The sequence below is a fragment of the Aulostomus chinensis genome, chromosome 2 (genome assembly GCF_037954235.1).
Source record: "Aulostomus chinensis isolate RoL2024-O1b breed Wild chromosome 2, RoL_Achi_v1.0, whole genome shotgun sequence".
Taxonomy (NCBI): Eukaryota; Metazoa; Chordata; class Actinopteri; order Syngnathiformes; family Aulostomidae; genus Aulostomus; species Aulostomus chinensis.
Window position 1 is genome coordinate 27,338,240 of NC_141321.1, and position 22,169 is coordinate 27,360,408.

The 22,169-nt window shown below is 40.6% G+C and overlaps 1 protein-coding gene across 5 annotated transcripts in view; it reads left to right on the forward strand.

Annotated features, from left to right (window-relative positions):
- unc13c (unc-13 homolog C (C. elegans)) overlaps positions 1-22,169 on the forward strand; it is a 114,534-nt gene that overhangs the window by 77,146 nt on the left and 15,219 nt on the right. For 3 of the 5 annotated variants that reach the window (XM_086188250.1, XM_086188260.1, XM_086188263.1), the window contains exons 19-26: positions 6,983-7,109; positions 10,177-10,273; positions 11,493-11,636; positions 11,850-11,927; positions 14,422-14,499; positions 15,231-15,257; positions 19,241-19,329; positions 19,487-19,624. In XM_086188250.1, the coding sequence (XP_086044376.1) occupies positions 6,983-7,109; positions 10,177-10,273; positions 11,493-11,636; positions 11,850-11,927; positions 14,422-14,499; positions 15,231-15,257; positions 19,241-19,329; positions 19,487-19,624 (778 nt within the window). The remainder of the gene's footprint in view (positions 1-6,982; positions 7,110-10,176; positions 10,274-11,492; positions 11,637-11,849; positions 11,928-14,421; positions 14,500-15,230; positions 15,258-19,240; positions 19,330-19,486; positions 19,625-22,169) is intronic. The other 2 variants (XM_086188270.1, XM_086188273.1) reach the window with 1 other exon arrangement.

A 22,169-nucleotide genomic window follows, 5' to 3' on the forward strand; every position in this document is an offset into this window, starting at 1 on the left:
CCCTCCTGATATATTCACTGAATAGTTATTTGAGAATGGAAATGCTGTGGTAAATTGCTTCAGTTCATCATCATATCCCTGGCATTTAAATCAATGAGGCGGAGACTGAGTGAGTCCCGTGTGAGTTAGTATGTCCCCGTGGGCTCAGTCAGACAAGATGACATCCTCACCAGGGACCTTGAGCCTACTCCTCCCTCAGGACAGCTGACACTATTTACCACCAGCAGGGCACAAAGACACACACAGATATGAGTGGATGTGTGCAATAAGAGCCCAGTCACTTGTTAATTGGTTTTATAAATGTGCAGCCAACATTTCGGTAGAAGCGTGGGTGAAGTTGAAGACAATATGTTGGTATGATGATCATTACCTTCACAGCCAGACATATCGTGTCTGCTTGGTGGTCAAGGAAGAAAATATTTCTCTAAATGCCCCCAAAAAAAGGAAGGATGGTGGCAAATGTAAATGTGCGGTGTCATGAGCCATTTCACAATTGTGTGAATGGAGGTTCGAAGAGGAACGGTGGTAGAAGTATTCAACCAAACATTGCAGTGCAGTTAAAACACAGCAAAGTAATTGGATGGTTAAGAATGGGAGACTGGTGTTTCAGTCCTGGTGTGTTTACCTTAGAATAGCTGCCCTATATTTTCAAAATTATACTTGCACAATACCACTTCTCTTGTAATCAGCCAAGTTTAACAGTGCATGTCATGCTCTCGTTTTTGCTGCTACTGTATTAGTACCTTCTTCAGACAGTTCACATTTGGATTTAAGTGAAATAGGAATGTCTACCTCTTCAGGCTCCAGTCTTTGTGATACTAACACCCTGAGACACACAGGTGAACGTGCACATTCACTGCATGTTAAACCGCGCAGGTTTTGTCAGTACGCCACCACCAGGCCTCATGAGGCTGAACACAAACGGCATGTATAAATATAACTCAGACTTACAGTATGTTGTTTGCAAAGGTTTGTGAGTAAAAACAAATACCTTTTTTTTTTTAAATTCCCATGGAAGAATTTGTGGAAAGATCATACATGCACAGAGTCCAACATTTCTATCTGCACCCTGCTGTAGACCCTGTACTTATGCATTGTTTTTTTTAGAGCGAGCCAAGCCTGATATGATGAAATGGAAAGGAGAATGGGGTGAGACAGAACTAAATATCAAGCCACATGACAACAGAACAGAGCCTGCATTTTTTGTTCATCATGTTTTTTCAATTTAATTTACCACACATAAATTATCGAGTGTTTACGATCAATCCTCCTTCTTACTATTAATGACTGGAGCTATAAAGAGCTGACATTTTGCCCTTATGGTTGTTTGGAGGGTTGTTGTTGCATTGTTGGAGGAGTTTGCTGATGTGACTTTAAGAGAAGACTCGTTCGAATGTTCTGGCTCAAGATGATATTTGGCTCGCACACCGACTAGTGCTCAGTCTTCCAAGACTTGTTCTCCTTGAGCTGTGTGGAGAACTGGGGCTAGCACTCTGAAGCCACAGCCAGTTCTTCACACAGCTCAAGAAAGAGACCCTGCATTCCCTGTTTGTCCTCAGCTCCTGGGTTCCTTAATGCAGTGACATTTCAGAGGGTTCTGGCTGACAGTTCTGGAGTATCTCAGTCAACATTAAGCTGTGTCATGACCATAGTGTGGGAGGAAATTATTAATCTGATTTGGCAGTACATCATATTCCCAAACACTGCAGGTGAGCAGACTAGCATCAAAATTCAATCTGTAGCAATGTCCAGTTTCCAAGCATAATTAAAACAAATGACTGCTCCCCTGTTGCAATATGAGCACATCAGGATGATGAATTTATATTTATAATTAGAATGCATTTCCCTTTTGTCTGCATCCAAATCAGTTGTCATACACAAATGATCATGATAAACGAGTTTGCCAAGTGGCCAACACATGTTTATACTGTTTTAAAGCAGTGTAGGGAAATTAAATGCAGTAATGTGCTTCGGTTGGCATCTTTGCAAGGTTTGAAAACCACTATCCTCCTGCATCCCTGGCAGCTACACTTTATTCATCCACAGAAGGCAAACAACTCCCAGTAGAATGTGGAGCATTATAGCTCTGTTGAGGAGTCCACTGATATTCTTGAAGGAAAGTGGATGTGCCCGGATGCATCTGAGGCCAGATTAGCACATCAACTGCAAAGCTTTTAGAGATTATCTGGACTTGTGCAATGTAGCACACAACATGGCCACCTAAGACCTAATGACCAGAAGTCAGATCCCACTGGAGTCAGCTCAAAATGGCCGTGACATCAAGTAAGTGGGATACAACTTTTGAAATGGGTTTCTTTTTTTGCTAAATACTATAAGAAAAAAAAGGGCCAGGCTTTTTTTTCCCCAACAAATTCATGCCTTCACGTATTCCCTGTGTAAAGATAAACTTAATAAAACACGACAACACTTCTGACTTGCTCCACTTCTCTCAATTTTACATGAAAAAGGTCATGTAATGCACAAGAGCAAATTTGTGCAAAAGAACATCTCACGTGTCAGGCCGATGATTGCACAATATCAAAGTTTACAAGAATTTCTGAAAGTAGAAGGAAAGTTATAGATATAAACAATAAATTAATCACAATAAAGTGCAGCGACATTGAATGTTTAAAGAGGATATTTGTGTTGCGAGATACATAAAAATGCAAGATGTCTCTTCCGTTTTTAGCAGGAATTCATACGTATAAAACATTTAAAACCTTTTCTAATAAAAGCATGATGACTCATTCTGAAGTCAAGCAGCTCTTAAATTTCATCGCTATATTTTTAAAACATTATTCCCTGTGGCCTCATTTCCTGCAGATTCTCCTGTCTATTCAAACTATCACATTTGGTCTCAGTGAATGAAAAGTGGCTTTACATCATTTTGCTTTAATTCAGTGTGTGAATAGAGGTGCATTCTTTCCTTTGTGCTTCCATTTTCTGGAGAGAGTCTTAAAATTGAAAGAAGTGTTATTGTAAAATGGTTTGCTGGCATTAATGACACATTTTCATTCAATAAATGAAATTACACTCATTTAAATAGTCCATCATTAGAGTACATTGCTAAAGTCTAAGTACGTATCCCAGTGACATTCTATGTCAAAGTTGTTTTTGTTGTTTTTAATTTGTTAGTCCATACATACATACATTCAGGTGCACAAGCAGTATATGTTCATTTATAATGGAGACACAGTTTACATACTCTTTCAGTACATCCAGTACACATCCTGGAAGCTCGCAGAACTTGGCTTGCAGTACCGACGAAAGCAGCAACTGTCCTCTACTTTTCACATCTGACCTCCAATTGCTTTTTTTAGTTGAAGAGGTGACTCATGAGCATATGACATTGGATTTGTGTGGGAATCCAGCTACAGGCAAAATAATCCCTGGCAAATAATCAATGTGTATGCATGTCTGGGTCCGTATGCACAAGCTGCCAGACAGTGCCAACCCTACCCAGATATTATACACAGCCTCTGTAGCAGAATAAATGCAGGTCATCTTGGGGGAAAAAAAGAAAAATCCCAATATTCACAATGTTGAAGCCACCTGCTTCCTCTCTGACACAGACACACACATGCACACACACGCACACACACACACACACACACACTGAGTGACTATGAACCCCAGGTGAAACCTTAAATCCCTCTGCAATCAAAACCTCTCCGACCATGGAGGCTGGGTGTAGATGAAAGCAGTGATCCCTGCAATTTTCCAGTGTAAGGCTCAAAAATAAAGTAACTGTAGGGCATTGTCCCTTTCCATTTCATGCAGGATATTGCAAACTTTAAGTAGTCTTCTAATAATGCACCTAGGATTTGTGAAAAGATTTCTCTCAAAATATCAGAATCTTTACAAGCAAGTTTAACAAACACCAACATGAACATTTACAGAATTAGTTAGAAGAAAGCCTTTGCTTGGTTTTCTTGGCGATGGTATTTCTCATGTCATTTCACAAGCTGTTGAGGATATCACTTGATAAATAATTTTGACAACTGGTGCCAACTATCCAGCTTCAGTGTCTGAGACATCTCAAGAGATCTATATTGGCAAAGCTTTCACAGAAATGTGTCTATCCTTGTAAACAAGTGCAAGTACATCGTTTTACTAATGCTACCAGTGTAAAGTTGATTCACACTGCACGTAGAAGTGAAAAAGCACCTGTCAAAACTATTTACAATGTCGAGGGAAAACTACCATAAAAACTTCCGCAGTTGAACTTGAAGACCAGTTATTTATTGTTTGTTTAACAGTGATGAGACAAACATTAACATTCCTAGGATATACAAATCACCCTAAAATCTAACTGACTGACTTACCGGTACATTGGACAACTGGGAAAACTGTAAATAATTTGTTGTGTGTGTGTGTGTGTGTGTGTGTGTGTGTGTGTGTGTGTGTATATATATATATATATATATATATATATATATATATATATATATATATATATATATATATATATATATATATATATATATATATATATAAGATAGTCAAATATTTAAAAATCAAAATTGATCATCTATTCAATGGGGGCTTACACATTGATTGGGGTCATACTGACAACAAAAGACAATCAGAAGGTTAAATCCAAATGAAGGGGGAGCATCCAGGGACAGAGGGAGAGGACTGAGAATTGAACCTGAAAGTTTTTTGCCTTTGTCAATTCAATGCTGTACCCTGTAGGTGTAGTCAACCCTTAGTTTCAAAAGCAGATATAAAAAAATGAGTTGAAAAGACAAATACAGACAGATGTGAGTGGAGCCTTCAGAATCTTCTCCACTCTTTTGAGTAAAATATTGCATTGTTCATTTGAATACATGGAGAGATAAATATGTTAATTAAATATATGTAAATACTCTCCTCACGGATTAAAGCAAAGTGTGGGATGGCAGGCTTTGCTCTATTCAGCGTAAGCACTCAGGTTCTTATCAGGATTAAAGCATGACAACTAGGGACAAACCTGTCTTTGATGTTGTTTGATTCGTGACTGCTGTATTGTCAAGAAGGTGCGAGAATGATGTGTATTGTAATGTTTGTGTTACCGCTGAGAAACACCTGCTGCGTAACACAAGAGAGCATTCCTTCAGAATTCCTTGCTTCTTAAGTTTAGACCTATTCTGTTGAGTCTAGACGTAGTAAATCAAAATTGTGCCTCCATTTAGTTGAGATGGATTACAGGTCACTCGTGAACCAGCAGGGCCATTTGCCTCAACTGTCAGGGGATTCCTCTAAATGTAGCATGCTCTTTCTCACACCATTATCCAACCACATCTCACCTGTGATTCTCCAGTGACACATTAAAATGTCTTAGCATAGAAAATATATCAAGAGATTGCACAATTAAGATTTTTTTCTAAATGGACAGGAGGTCAATGAACTTCAGATCCCACCATTCTCAAATTGGGCACCCAGTTTGCTTCACATTTAGTCAATTGTTCAACAAGACATAAGGTCTGTAACAGTTAATAATCCAATATGGCTGCCACAGGAAATTAATTACAGTGACCAAAAATGATAGAGATCCAAGTTGGACCATAACAAAAAACTTGTAGAGAGTTTGATAGGATTCTGTGACAGTTCTCCAGTTAGAGTGCGGACACAAACAGCGAGCAATGACGGATGTGTCGGCAGCGGTTGGGGGGTGAAAACATACTAACTGTGAAACCATACATTGCCTGATAAGATCAAGGTTAAAATAAAAATCTCAAATATACACATAGTTCCAGTATCTCAAAAAAGCTGTCTAACTCGTCAGAAAGTATTCAGTCAACTAACTTAAATAAAAGGGCACATTTTAACCTAAAACTAACCAATTGTGCCTGTCCAGGGGGAGACCTTAACCGTGGCCCTGTGACCAGTGTTCCAGCCCGTTAGCAGTGTGTTAGCCATCTGTTAGCATGTCTCTCAGAGAAGAGCTCCTGGGCATTGTAGTCCTTTCATTTCGACAGAGAAAGTGTTTTAGTTGAAATTTCAGTCGTGTCTTTCCTGCAGATCTGACAGAACACATATGCATCTCTCTTTTATTCATCATCACTGTCCGCACAGGCTTCATAGGTTTCAGTCCCACTTTGACTCTATGCATGATAGTGCTGCTGCTTTCACTGCATATTTAAACACGTCCTGGTGGCTCCTCTCATCCTTGAGCGTTTACTCTCTATTTGATGCGATGTTTACTCGTTCATTGATCTCATCTATGTTGCACCGATGGCCTCCTGAACTTTATTTTTAGAATTACAACATTCCTCCACAGCACTAATCTTTTTTTATGTCTTCTTCCACTTGGTGCCATTGCTTCCTCTGCTGGACTGCGATAAACACAATTTATGACTTGCATCATTGCTGCTGCTCAATAGTTTTCTTCTCGGTGGACTTTGGCCTAAAGTTGCTCCCCTTTTTCGTCTCAGATCCCTTTCACTGTTTCTACTTCAATGGTTTGCTTTTCCATCATCACTTTTTTCTCCACTTCCTCTCTTGCACCATTCATTTCTCCTCTAGGGGATCGCACAGAAATGTTTAATTGTTCTGAAATGTCTACAGTGAGCTGAACTAAACGAGTCAGCAGCCATGTCAGCCGACATGACAATCTAATCTGATTGTTTGGAGTCATTCAAGGGCTTTCTATCTTTTCAAGGCAACTGGGAGCATTCACAGACAGGACTTATTTTCTTAGTCTTGCATGGCTTAAGGCAAAATGAGTAATTGAGGCTGTGAAGGTGTCAGATTTAAAGCAACGGCTGCTACCAAATTCTTGTTATGCTTATTAAGATACTTGTGTCTTTCTTTTTGAGTGTGTGGGCTACATTTTTACTTGTGACATTATGGAGGAAATAGAAGGAGGGCTTGCTCTGATTCTTCTGCGCTGCCCCTCTGTTTGCGATGCTCTGCAGTCCATCCAGAGCAGTACAACTTGTTACGTGAGATGCTTTATGTTCTAACATGTTACCTCCTCATGTTTTAATCTGCTTTACAGAGCATGACAAGCACCGCTTATGCAAAAGCACCGAATACATGAATCTTCACTTCAAAGTCAAATGGTTCCATAATGAGTATGTCCGTGAACTGCCGGCCTTCAAGGGTGTTCCACCAGAGTATTCCCTGTGAGTGTCCTCTCGTTTTCACACATACATATGCACTGAATACTGTATATAGTATGAATAATTTATGAAAAAATACCATGGAGTGGGAAGTTGTAAAAAGAGTCGTGTATCAAAGGGGAAGTAATGGACTTATTGTTTCATTATAGCAGACACAAGTAAGACTACTTGAGAGAGAACAATGTCAAACTGTTCAAATGCCTCAAGATGACATGAAAGCTGTTGTTCAGTGTTTGTCTCTGACATCTTAACCACTTCATAGTTCACCAGATTGCAAAACAAGTTAGTTATAAAACTGAGTGAGTACCACTGAAAATTGTGTGTTCGGGCTCATGCAAAATTAATTTAAAAGTCTTTCTGTTTCCTAAGAGCGAGAGAGAGAGGGACTGCTCTACAAATTAACTTTGAACTCGCTGCCCTACAAATCAACATTGGACAAAATAACAAGTATCCTACGTTGTTTTAGTTTTTTTTTTTAAAGCTTTATCCCTGTGTTTCCCTCAGATCAATTCTGCCTATTTTCCCTGACGTTTAATGCTTCACAGCAGGTCAAATGCTCCACAACATGATTGAAGCAGCCTGTTATTTATGATTCAATAGACTGTGTTCATGTGTCACCAAATCTCTCTCACTGATCTGTCATTACTCAATAAAGCACTGACCTTTTGTTGAGCTGGCGACATGAGGAGATCTAGCTACACTCAAATAAAATGGAATCCCAAATCTTTTAATCAGCGGTGTCACACGTGGCAGGTGGATGATTTTCAAGACAAAAGGTGAAGTGCTCGTTAACATAGATTTTAACACATTAGCTAACGAAAATTGTGGGAAAGGAACAGTCTTTTATTGAGCTTGATAATAATGGGGGATAAAATGTTGCGCTGCTGCCTATTAGAATGGGCCTTCTCTTCAGGCAGTGCTCAGATAAGAGGGAACGTTGACCCCAGAGAAGCCTCGTGGGTTGAACTTTTGGGACCATACGCTATTTCATGGTTGTCTTCTCTCTGGTAAACGAGCAAACCAACCAAAAGAAATGCATAATGGCTCGAATTAAAATGATCTATTTTTTCATGTAGGTGACTAAACTACTATCTCTAGATTTCCTTGAGATGTGTGAACTATAATCTCATACTCATCTGTAATATTTCAATCTAAAAATATTGTCAAGTTTAACGGCTTTTATTTCAAAAAAATCTCAGGTTGATTTTCAGTGTTTGCACAGCACAGCAATCACAACCCCGCATCACACGTGTGTCTCATTGCCAACCGCACTTGGCACCTCCGATGGCACCAGTCACGCTCACATGAACATGCCTTAAAACGTAGATTTAATGGAAGCGTCGGGAGATATTTTCCTTTCAGCTCATTAATGTGGAAACGGGCTTTTGGGGTTTAAAACGTTCACCGACATCATTCTGCACTGTGAAGCTCACACACATCCAACAGGAACGAAATCTTGGCGATGTTTTTTCTTATCAATTGTGGTAACAGACTTTTAGTGCTAACACTGATGCGTATAAATTCAGCTCTACAACATTCTTCAGTTACACATTAAGTAAAAGCTTTGGATGAAGGTGTGAATGACAATGAGCGCTGGCGCTACAGATCAATTTAAAGTTAAGACTGAATCTATAAATCTGTCATGTTGGGCTTGCAGTTTATTGCAATGTCTTTAAACAAGATGATCCATAAACTGTTTTGGATGAGGAGCGAAATTTATAGTCTTAAAGCAGGTGCTTTCACATATCCTGGTTTTACCTTGTCTGTGAATAATTACGTAGCTGCAATCAAAGCATGTGGAATTCAAACAGGGAATGATGCGCTCTTCTATCCTGCCAGTCCGTCAGAGTAATGACTCCCCTTTCCCTTCTCCAGCACTGTCACTCAAACACCATCTCTAGCAGAACTGATGCATCCATCGGCGCTGGCCTAAACATTACACACACACTCACACACACACACACACAGCCACTCTCGTCTGTCTCTTTCACCACACACACACTATTTAATGGTTTTCCCTCATGTGGCAGATGCCCTTAGCCGCAGTTCAGAGCAGTTTTTTTGATGAGACAAACGCTGCTTTTAGAACAAATTCTGGCATTATTAAACAAGGACGTGAACCAGGCAGAACAACATTATGATGTCAGTCTGAGCCTTGTAGTCTCATCTGTCTAAAGCCTGATATCAAAGCCTGCATTAAATGCAGCCTCAGCTAAAACCACACTGAAATCCATTGGGTATTCCGGTGTACCTTTTTGAGTCTATAGAAATGAAATAGTTCCTCTTGAGGTATTAAGTAATAAAACAGCCTTTCAGTTGTCTTCACATCATCAATGAAGCTGGAAACATGATTCATTAGATGAGCATCCTTCATTTTGAACATCAACTTGGAAGCTTTAAAATCCTGGCCTGCATATAAAAGGGGGGCAAGTTTAATGTAAAATGAAGAGGATGAAAAATATTTTTGTAGTAAACTGACAACTACACCTTTAAGAATATTTCATTAAAAACACCTTGTTTAATAAGAAGATATCAAACGGAAGTAATTTTAATTGTCTTGTACCAAATCATAAACAAAACACCACCTTTTTTTGTGGTTCTCCAACTTGTGATATTGAACCGTTTCTCATCCGGTCCTTCAGAAAGATGAGATGCTCTAGATCAGCACTTCCCCAAACTTTTATGCCCACACACCCCCTTTGATATCCCAGCCGGGTTCATGCACCCCCAGTTCCCCACACCTTGGGTAAAAAAAACAACCCAAAAAATCCCACAACAATTCCACATACAGTGCGTAGAAGATAACTTCTTCTACACTTCATCTTAAGATGAGGTGCGTTTCAAATAGCCTGCTTTTATTTATTAAATAATATGTCAACTTTTGATTTTAAATTTTACAAAGAAAAAGTTTATTGACACGTTATTATTGTGTGGGAAAATTTAACTTAAAAAACACTCGCTGTCACATTTTTTTTTAATCTCACACACCCCCTAGTGGCAGCTCGCGCACCCCTGCTCCACACTTTGGGAACCCCTGCACTAAATGATACTGAGTCTTTTCCTTTTGAAGGTGGTTTGAGCCATTTGTCATTCAGTGGCTTGATGAGAATGAGGATGTTGCCATGGATTTCCTCAACGGAGCGCTGGAGAGGGATAAGAAAGATGGCGTGAGTACAGACTTGATTTATTTCTTGATCTAAGTGTGACCTTTTTGTTCAGCCAATCAAGAACGGCCTGCACTGACAAATTTCCCCTCATGTGGAAGACATGGGTAAAATTGGAACTTTCACACAGTCTAAAACTCTTCTCTCTCTGAGACATTGCAAGTCACGTACTGTATATGAATAATTTTTTTTTTTTACATCAGTAAGTATCAGCACTTTATCTGCTGCTGCTAAAAAAAAAAGCATTAAAAAGAATTGCTAAAGGGTATCATTTTTACCTAAAGTTAAAAAAAAATTGTTCTGGTTTTTTACAAGTTTAGGATAACTTTTTCTTTTTTTTTTAGAAATTGTTTAATTTCCTCTTCAAAATCTTAATCTCTGACACTTCAAGGACAGAGGCATCTCCACTGCCGCTTGTGGGACTTGTATGATATCCTCTATGACTCTCAAAGCTTTTAAGAATTGAAATCAATAACAGAAAGCAGGAGTTACAAAATTGGGTGGTTAAGATGTTAACATGTCTTCAGCAGTCTGGCAAGTCCTGTCAGGTTTTTGTTTTTTTTGTTGTGTGAAATCCAACCAGACCATGAGGTTTGTTTGTTTGTTAGTTTGGTAAATCAAAACCTGATGGATGTATATTGATTAGATTTGGTGGAAAGACCTTTGTACCTTGTAGATCCTGAGCACGTTCAGGCCGTTGGCGGGACATACGACTGTATAGTTTAGCCTTCTTGACGAGGTATCTGCTCTCTGGAAGTGAAAGGAATCTAGAAGAATTGAGTACTCCTTTAAATGTAACACTGATGAAGTTTGTGAAATTAATTTGGCCGATGACGTGGCAAAAAGCTTTGGATCTCCTGCTCAGTCGAACTGGTTGTCTGTTGGTACAATAAAAATGGAAATCTTAAATGTATATATTCAATAATATTGACCGAAAGTTTGTCTTGGTGAAAAAATGTAGAACCAGGAATCTTTAATGTCACGCATCGCAAATAACATGTTATATGTGTGAATACATTTACATTGATGTCAGTCATCAATAATAATATAATAATAAAAACCCCTTTGTATTATCAGAACCAAGCAGACTAGATTCCTGTTTCCTTGAGGGATGCAACTGTTCCATTCATGGCCGGTTCTCTGCTCTAACCACACAGCTTATAGTTTGAGGTGTTTTAGGATCTGCTATTTTACCTCCATCTCTTCCTTTCTCCTGCTACAGTTCCAGCAGACCTCAGAGCACGCCCTGTTTTCCTGTTCGGTGGTGGATGTGTTCACCCAACTAAACCAGAGCTTTGAAATTATCAAGAAGCTCGAGTGTCCGAACCCTCAGGCTCTGGCTCACTTCATGTGCCGCTTTGCGAAGGTCAGACTTTGTGGCGAGGCAAAGAATAAACCCGAATTATTCCTGCTGGGAGTAATAACTTAGCTAAATACTTTGCCATTGATCTAAGAAGATCCTTTGGTGTGTTTGTTCTGTTTTTATATTACCTTGTTATAAGGCTGTGACTACTTACAGTTTTTCAAGAATAGAACAGGAAACTACCAGAATTATAATCCAGACTCTCCCTCCCTACAGACTATCAACAAGGTTCTTCTGCAGTACGCTGCAATCGTATCCAAGGATTTTCCCTTGTATTTGAATAAGGAGAACGTGGTGAGTATCTTCTCAAAGTCTGCAAATATTCAACGCAAATGTTACAATGTTTATTTGTTTTATTTACATGCATATATTTAAGTTACGTAATATTCTGTTGGCGTGAAGACTGTGTGAGAAATGGCAGCCCTGTCTGTTTGCAGAGCCCTGCCCTGCCCTCTCTAATGCACAGAAGTGTTACTATTGATGGTTATTTTTCATTTCCAGCCCAGCTGATGGCAAAAAAATCCCTGGTATTTTCTGAGGCTCTCTGTCCATTGTTAAATGTGACGGATGACTAAACTCAGGGTCCTCGGAGCGGTCTAATTATCCACACTGGTTTTTGAAGTTGAAGTGAAAGATAACACAGGGGGTCCTAGCAGATGCTTCTTTACACTGTTGACAGGCTCATTACAGTTGCACCAGAGAAAACAAGTTATGTCCCCTGCTCAATACAGGAAGGAAAACATAAATGTTGAAAAAAACCAAAAGGGCAGATGATGGCAGAATCACATCAAATTAAATCTAAGCTCTGTAGCGATATGTCTTATTATGTTCTCATAGAAAGCAAACTGAATTTATGTTGGAAAGTGCAATTTCACTGAGCCTGACAGTGAAACAACAGCCACAGCACTGTGAAAGAGAGAGGCAGCGATTCTGTTCTCCAGTACAGGGAGAGAGAGAAAGAGAGAGAGCGAGAGAGTGAAGCGGAAAGGACAGGGGAAAACCTGTAGAGCAGGACAAGAGGAGGACAGATGATAAGAGTGAGAAAGGAGTGAAATGCAAAAGTTGAAATATGGAGCGAAGCGAAAAAATGTGTAATCTAGAGCTAGGAAGGGTGAAGAAGAGAATTTGTGTTGGGAGATTAAGTGGAAGTCTGGATTTGAGAGAAGCATGAATTGTGAACAGAATGAAGAACAGATCAGAAAAGAAGAGCAGAGGTGAGGGACAGACGATAGAAAAGATATACCGTACACGGCATGTGGTCTTTTTTGCACCTTTATTATATTTCTTCTGTATTCTGGAGGACGTAATCAGAGCCAGTAATCAGAATTAGAAGTACTGATCTTTTTTTTTTCTGCCTGCTATTCTCTAAAGAATGCTCCCTTTTCGCTATCTCTTATGTTCATTTTCAAGAATTAAAGAAGACTTTTGCTTGGTATTGCTTTTGATTTGCAATTACAGCCACCCAGTGTGTTATGAATACCAATGTGTCAGATAAGTCTGCAGAACTCTCCTCTGGGATATTACAGCAGGTTTCAAGTTGAGCAACTTCAAGCTCTTAACTATGTTAGAATTTGGTAAAGCAACATTTGGTTATTTTTGCCTCATTTAGGATAACAAGCGAGGATCTTTGGCAAATGTTTTCAGATGACAGTTGGAGAAACTTTAGATGCAAGACTTCTCCGACCTCGGTGAATACAATGCATATTTTTAGGCCTGTTATTCTATGCAAATGAGAGGTTTTTTTTGAATTGCAGAAAAAAACAGGGTTTTAAAATGACACATTTCTACCCATAAGTTGAGACCATACTCATTAGCACTCAGTCCAGCAACTAGGTCAGGTCTTGCAGTCGTTTTAATTTGATTAGCAGTTTGATTTTTTTTTTGTTCTCCATGGATTTTCACTAGGATACACGGTTAAGCATAAAAATCTGACAGCTATCAAAGCCACCCTGCTAGATTCTGATGTACATATTAAGCAAGTTAGCCCAACAATCCTATATTCTATACTTGATCCTCTCTCAAGCTGGAAATATGTAGCAGAGAGAAATCTCCATCGCTCCTCTTCAGATTTAGAATCTCTAATCACTCCCATACAAATACGCTCATAAATCTAATGGAGAGGAACCCATTATGTGCTGCCGCAGAGACACCATGAGCTGCTTTGGGGATTGGAAGACACCAATCATCTCCCTCCTGTGGGGTACAGAATTACCATTTTAGTGCTATCCATTACCACTATCATAATTATGGGGTTTTATTTTTGTCAGTTGTTTTTGGGTAGATAATGTACATGATATGTGACTGACTGAAAACTCTGAAGAATTGCTCATGATCCAATGAAAGAAAAAAGAAAAAAACATTGGTGTGATTAATGTCTCATGTGTTAAATTAGTTGAGGCACCGAGGATCGATAATGGCTGACATATTCAGTGCAGACATTTCTCTCCCTGTTGTATTATGTATTGTGTTTCCCTGCTGACTGTCAATGTCACACAGAAACCTTGCGTCTATGTATAGATGAGGTGTCAGGAAATCAAAACGGATGGATTTTGATGTTGTTGCCCTTGTGATTTTTCCTGACACATTTCAATTTGTTTTTAATTATATGGGCTAGTCTCATGCTAACATTCTTATGGTACAATGTCAATAATAAAAAAGGGGAATTCAGAGCACGTGTTTTTTGCCACATGTCAATACTACGGAATAATGGGATATCTTTCTGGCACACTGAATAGTTCACTCTGCTGTACACAACAATCTAATTATAATAATACTCTTTCTTTCACAGCCCTGCATACTTCTCAACAACATTCAGCAGCTCCGTGTTCAGCTGGAGAAGATGTTTGAGTCCATGGGCGGCAAACAGGTCTGTCCCCACCTGACCCTCTGTGTCTGTTAAACCTGTGGCCAGTATTGAGGTCCTTTTTTTTAGATTTTAATTGGGCTTTTACCTTACATTTAAAATATTATGTTATACCAGATTCAATCCACACAATCACATCAGTTCCTTTCTTCAGGCGGTATCAGAGCCGTCATCAAGGCTTGTAGGCATTCCTCAAGGACACTTCAGCCGGACTGATACCAGCTAAAATAGGGGGATCAAACCTACATCCTCAAATTAGCACTCTGCTGAGAAATAAATGATGTGTCATGGTTATGGAAATTACCATTTCAGATGACATTTACTGAAAATGACCTCAACAGCATTGTACTGTAATCCTTCCCTCTCTTCTGTCTGTAACCATAATCTGGCATGTAGTTCAATATCACTTTTCTACCTTTACTAGTCTTCAACCTTAACTGTGCCCCCATTACTGTGCACCCCTCCCCTAATCCTCCTTGTGTATAATGTGACTTGCCTTATGATTTTTGTAAATATTGAGTTAAACCCCGTAAATGTGTGTGTTGGGTTTTCCACACGGTTGCATATGTTAATCTGTCAGTCTAACCTGAGGAGCAGCCGCCGCCACTACTTTTAACTTGCGTGCATGTTTCTCTCCAGTATCTAACGCCTGTCTTGCCTTGCGTTTTGTCTCCTGTCGTTGTGTCTTCTGTTTCCCCCATTTCCTTTTTTGTACTCTCTCTCTCTGTCTCCAGGAGGAGGGGGTTGTGTCCTTCTGTAAGGTGTGTGCAATAGGACTTGTCAACAACCCTTCCCACCATTTACTGAATGATACGAAAAAGCACGCCCCCTCCCCTGTGCCTTCCTGCCACCCCTCATGCTCCTATGCTTTTCACTCCACCCCCCAACCCCTCCAGCAGCATGTGCCACAGAGCATACGGAATCTGAATTACCCATCACCCCTCTGGACAGGCTGCTCAAGCTCACCATCCCCGGCGCTCTGGGGATAGTGGCTCAAACCACCCGATCCCATCTTTATTTTTAGCTTGCTTTTTTTTCTGCCACTTCTCTGTCCATGGCTAATTTAGAAGTGTGATATTTATTTCAGTTTTTTTCGCCTTTTTTTATCCTGGCGTCAAGAGCAGAGTCACAGACTCGTCAAATTGCTGGTTGTGGTTTTGACCATCTTTATCCATTATCGGGGCTGCAGCCACAAAGTGCCTCTGAGTGGATTTTTCAGATCACGTTTAATGAGCTTTGCAAACACTTAGCGATCTCTCTAGCTGTGCCCTCAGCTGAGGTGCTGCCTATAGTTAGCAGATCGAGACCTGGATCCCACTCAGACAATTATTTTCAGTAGTGTAATGACTCCAGTAGTCTTTACAATCATTCAAAACAAATTGTGACTATCCACCATTGAGGGACAGTCAGGTACATCTATTAGGCCATCCTCTGTAATCTCCATTGAATGCTATTATACAGCTGAAGGTGAAAGGTTTCCATCAGGTTCCTCTCTGTGCAGTTGCCTATTCATTAAGAATTGTTCCCTATTAGCTGCCAATGTAATTGCCCAGAGCTGTTCATAGCTTTACCAATAAGAGATTTGAAATAATCTCTTGCAGATTTGTACAGAATGATCGTAAGTGACATCCCCATATTAGCATTATTTCGGGTGTCACCCTGTTTGACAGTATGATTTCCCACGTTGGAGACAAGGGTTTATTAAACTTTTGTTTACTTGGCACCGTTTGTAATCTAGGGCAAACTGTGTCTCAGAATAAAACCTGCCAGTGAGTGGCTGTTGTTGAAACAGGAAAGGAAAGCAAAGCTGGGCTGCTGTTGATAGGCTGTCAGCCAGGGGAGAGTTTCTCACTCTGGAGGACTGAGGATGACAGTCAGCTCTGAGTGGAACTAGCTACCATGGAGGAGCCAGGTGCTCCATAGATTCTAATCTTATTGCTTCTTTTTCGTAAAATAAACTTTTAACTCCCAGGATGAAAAATTCCTGTTATCAAGTGTAATTAGTGTGATGATTTTTTTTGTGGTCACTGATACATGTATAAACAGCTGAAGATTCAGTCATTTCTTACCATTTTTGTTACACTTTAATTTTCTAAAAACTTACAAGATATGTTCATTCAGTCTTTTTAGCCATGATGAAATCCCTATTTTTTTTTTCCAGTTTCTATGTAAAACATTGCACACACAAGTGTAACCACATCATGGCAACAGTTTGCCTCCCTGTTGTTTTTTTTTTCTGAGACCTCGCTTGATCAAATGCGTTTCTGTGAGATCCCTGCATGGACTCACATGTCTGCAATTGTTTATGATGAACACCGTGTGCGGTCCAGCGTCATGACTGAATCATTCAGTGTGTGCATTCTTACGATTGCATGTTAAAAGTCGATTTGAATCCGTTATGACCTGTCTCCCATGCTTTCTGTCATTTGGAAGTTTTTGCACCAGCTGTCACAAACAGTAAAACACACATACACAACCGCATACAAGATACTCAGAGTGAATGAAACAAACTTGATCAGTGTATTTAGAAGCCGATTAGGTGACAAAGTTAAGATGAACTAAATTGATGAAGAGTTAAGGGTAGCTCAGGATATGTCTTCTGACAGAAACCTTTGCTTCTCTTTACCCCTAATCGTTTTTCATGAAGGACGGGCACAAAAAGTGCATTGGCTGGAGAAGTAGGTCTTCCTATTTCCTCACCATGTGGGTGTCATAAATATCACTCACGCTTGGCAATTTTTAACGTTGTATGTAAAGCTTCTTATTGTCATTGGCAGTTTCCATACAACAATGGGATAGAGAATTTGACACTATCACTGGGCTGTATAAATTCACGTATCCTCGCCTTTGACACCTTAAACTTCATGAGGTGTCACAGAGGGAACAAGTTCTGGTGGCCTCTCTGCATGCTAGTTTATGAGCGCAAATGGAGATCCCAAGCCATTAGACACAGACTATATTCATGGCCTTCCATATATATTTATATAAATGTCATTCATTATTCTATACTTGACAACCTATCCCATTTCCAAGCTAATCCTAGACTTTATCTGGAATCTGACATTTCAGAAGATTAATCTTTAACGTTCCTTTTGCAAAGCTGCCTCATGTACTGGGAAAAAGTGTAGAAATGATTTTCCAATGATATATAAATGTGTGCCACTACCTTTGAATGAGGGCTCTTCTGACAGGATTGAGGTCTTTAGGTGGATATTTGACACATAAGGCATATAGAGTCTAAATGGACTTTTCTGCTCTCAGTGAGTGGTAGGTGCCTTGGTTTAACTAAGAGTGTGGTGAATTTTCATAGCTAGTGTTTCCATTAAGACCGTATTCTCGAGGGGGGGAGACCATCTCATTTTCAGAGATTGTCAGGCTACAGATTAGAGGCTAGACTTAAACTGTCCCCAGGCCAGTCTGACTGATAAAAGACTGAAGCCTACAGGATTTTTGTGCTATCACTTTAAAAGATAATATTCTTTACAGTGAAATCACAACTCCATCCTGTTGGGAGTTTTTGTCATGTGACCAAAACATTCTGCATGCTGCAATCAAGCGTACTGACGTGAAGGTAGTAAGAGAATATGTGCACAACACTTGAACAGTACAAATTTATCCTTTTCATGCTGCAGGAATTTCTGCAGAAAGACAATGGACACGAAAGGTTAACATATTCGTTCCCCAGCTGAGCCATCAGCCATTAGAGAGTGTGAGATGAGCAGCCCCATGTCAAAGCTTATCAGGCCTAGTTTGGCGATATGTCATGCATGTGGTGCAGCGCCTGGCCTCACACATCTTCTTTAGGCACTGAACCTCAGCTAGATGTGTTCTCCAACCCCCACCCATCCAAAAAAATCAATATTTAGACATTTGTACATGGGGATTGTAATTCATGACATAATTGTATAGCAGATATGCACAATTACTGATTCAAAAATACATGTAGCATGGCTAAAATGTCAAATATCCACCCATGCATTTTCTCCAATATGGACACAACTGTGCATCCATCACATATACAGAAATTAATTAAGGTAGTGCAGAAATCAACCATACATGTGCACAAACTGAAAACATTGCATAGTGTTTATGAAAAAAATTGTGCATTGCTAGTTCTGCAAGTCTGGGGTTTGTCCCTTTATCGAGGCACAACTTGAAACAAGTGTTAATCTGGATGCAATAGCATCTTGTAAATGAAAAACTAAATTTGAATGAATGAATTCTGAGGTGCAACCAGCACATGACCAACATTTTTCTGCAGCAACAGTTTTGTTCCTGAAAATATAAAGTCAGTCAGAGGATTTCAGGATCAGAGCATCTGTAGATTCAAGGCTTTAAGTATGTAGGACAGTAAGCTCCGTTCCCCTGAGAAGGCACAATGTTGACACTGGCTGACAGCATACTCTCTCAACTGTAACTATGTAGTAGTGCACAACATTTTTTCCCCCTTCTTAGAGACCACTAGCTGGCAGCTACTTTGCTGACACCATGTCTTATGACTCGCCAAGCAGTCCTTGCAGCGCTCCGAGTTGAGCCATCCATTTGTATTCAGAGCGTTGCTCGGCACAGATGGCAAGCAGAATGAGTGGGAGGCCACCAGTGAGCAGGTTACCTCTCCTCTGTGGCTGTCTTCTTCCGCAACATCCCCACCCCAGTTTAGGCATCCTCCTGAGATACAGAGTTCTAGTCAGTGTAGCTTAGCGGATGAAGCATAATCATGTAACAACTGTCCTTCCTCCAACAGCTGGATGCAGAGGCCAGTGATCTGCTGAAGGAGCTGCAAAATAGACTCAACACAGTTTTGGATGAGCTCAGTGGGGTGTTAGGATCCAGGTGAGCATGAGCATGACTTAGTGTACCTGCGTCTGCACCTCTGGTCTCAATACCTTTTAAAATTAAAATAGAAATAACAATAGCAAGTTACAGTTGCTATCTGTATCTGCTACGTTATAACAGAAGCCCTTCAGTGATGATGTTTTCCCTTCCCCAGTTTCAAACCCGTGATTGAGGACTGCGTGAAGCAGATGAACCAGGAGCTGGTCCAGATGAAAGGTTCGGCTAAAGGGAGTAATGCAGCCATGGATGCAGAGAGTGTTCTGAGGCCTCTCATGGACCTTCTGGATAAAAAGTGGGTATCTATTAAATTCAAGGTCAGACTTGAACTTCTGACATGTGATAGTTAGCACATGGTTCCATTAGAATCTGGATGAGAAGACTGATTAACTAAGTTGTGGCTACACAAATGTCAGCAGCCTCTAACCACTCATATTCTGAGAAGTCCTCATAAAACGAAGTGCCATGTTTATAAAACCCATGAACCAGTTTACACTCTTTCAGGAGTATAGGAATCATGAAAATGGCTTACAAAATGAGTGTAGAATTGCAACTACTGCCATTACACAGGGGATGGAGGATAATTAAATAATTCTTGTAACTCTGAGATCCCATTTGTGTAAAAATCCATCCATCCATCCATCCATTTTCTTCCGCTTATCCGGGGTCAGGTTGTGGGGGCAGCAGCCTAAGCAGACTCAGACTTCCCTCTTCCTGGCTACTTCATCCAACTCTTCATGGGGCATCCCGAGATGTTACCAGGCCAGCTGAGAGACGTAGTCTCTCCAATGAGTCCTGGGTCTTCCCAGAGGCTTCCTACTGTTTGGACGTGCCCTGAATATCTCCCCAGGGAGGTGTCTGGGAGGCATTCTGACCAGATGCCCAAGCCACCTCATCTGACTCCTGTTGATGTGAAGGAACTGCGGCTCTACTCCAAGCTCCTCTCAGATGGCGGAGCTTCTCGCCCTATCTTTAAGGGAGAGCCCAGCTACCCTCCGGAGGAGTTTCATTTCAGCCACTTGTACCTGCGATCTTGTCCTTTCGGCCATTAGCCAAAGCTCATGACCATAGATGAGGGTAGGAACGTAGATCTTGTAAATTGAGAGTTTTGTCTTTCGGCTCAGCCCCTTCTTCACCACGACGGACCAATGCAGAGTCCACATCACTGTAGAAGCTGCACCAATCCACCTGTCGATCTCTTGAGCCATCTTTTCCTCACTTGTGAACAAGACCCTAATTTACTTGAACTCCTCCACTTGGGGCGGGGTCTCATCCCCGACCCGGATATGGCCCTCCACCCTTTTTTGGGTGAGGACCATGGACTCGGATTTGGAGGTGCTGATTCTCATCCCGGCCGCTTCACACTCGGCTGTGAACCGATCCAGTGGTCATGGCCTGATGAAGCCAGCAGGACCACATTGTCTGCAAAAAGCAAAGACCCAATCCTGATGCCACTAAACCGGATCCCCTCAACACCCTGGCAGCGCCTAGAGATTGTGTCCATAAAAGTTATGAACAGAATCTGTGACAAAGGGTAGCCCTGGAGGAGTCCAACCCTCACCGGAAAAGAGTCCGACTTACTGTTGGCAATGCGGACTGAGCTCTGGTACCGGTTATACAGGGAGTGACCCACCTGAATCAGGCAATCTGATACCCCATACTCCTGGAGCACCCCCCACAGGATCCCCCAAGGGACACAGTGGAATGCCTTCTCCAAGTCCACAAAACACATTTAGACTGGTTTGGCAAACTCCCATGCACCCTCAAAGACCCCACCCATCCAGAAGTCGTCCCCATGGCCTCACCGAACTCCTCCCATGTCAGAGTTTTTTGCATTGGCAACGGCCAAAGCCGTGCACCGCTTGGCTTGCCAGTACCTGTCGGCTGTCTCCAGAGTCCCATGGCCAAAAAAGGCCTGATAGGACTCCTTCTTCAGCTTGATGGCATCCCTCACCGCCAAGGTCCACCAGTGGGTTCTAGGATTACCATCACGACAGGCATCAACCACCTTAGAGCCACAGTAAAAATGTGATCTGAAAGTCAGAAATTCTCTTCATTTACAAACTCTCCCTCATCATTCCTCTCATGTGGTTCTGCTTCTCCTCCTGATAGTACATTAAAGTCTATATTTTTTATCCTCCATAAGCAATGTCAGTAATTTATGCTTGACAAAAAATGTGGTTCACAGCTCTGCACTGCCCACGTTTCAGAGAATATCATTAATGCATAAATTCGCCACCCATGACCCATTCCTGTTATTTATAATGTTAAGTGATTCTACTGCCCGATAGCGTCATTTTTTTTTTCAATTAATCCCCACTTGATGTTTTGAATTCATGAGGATTTTTTTTTTTTACCCTGAACGACTTCTTGATTTTCAGGCTTTTGCTTAGAGTTCAGATAATGCTAGTGTTATCATTGTAGCTCGAATCAAATGGAGACTGAAGTTTACCAGCAGTTAAACAATACACAACTTATGTTTTTAAACTCTGAAACATGTCACCTTATCTCATGTAAGACATTTTTATTCAGCAGTATGCTCAATGCTACAAGAACACCATTCTTTGCATCTGTCTGTCCCTAACCTTTCCGGTTGTTACGCATTTAACTGCAATTACATCTGTCTATATACACAATATGTTTATCAAGTGTTCAAGGATTTTGGTGATGGCAAAAAGACCAGAGTTTATGTACACACACTGGGTAATGCTAATTACTAAGACGTTAGTTTGAAATAGCAAGCAGCTGATGTGGGTTTCAATCTAATGACTCATGAGAAATGCATCAATTTAAATTAATCAAGTTATTTTCGACTCCAAGTTTAGTTCTTTGATGAGGCC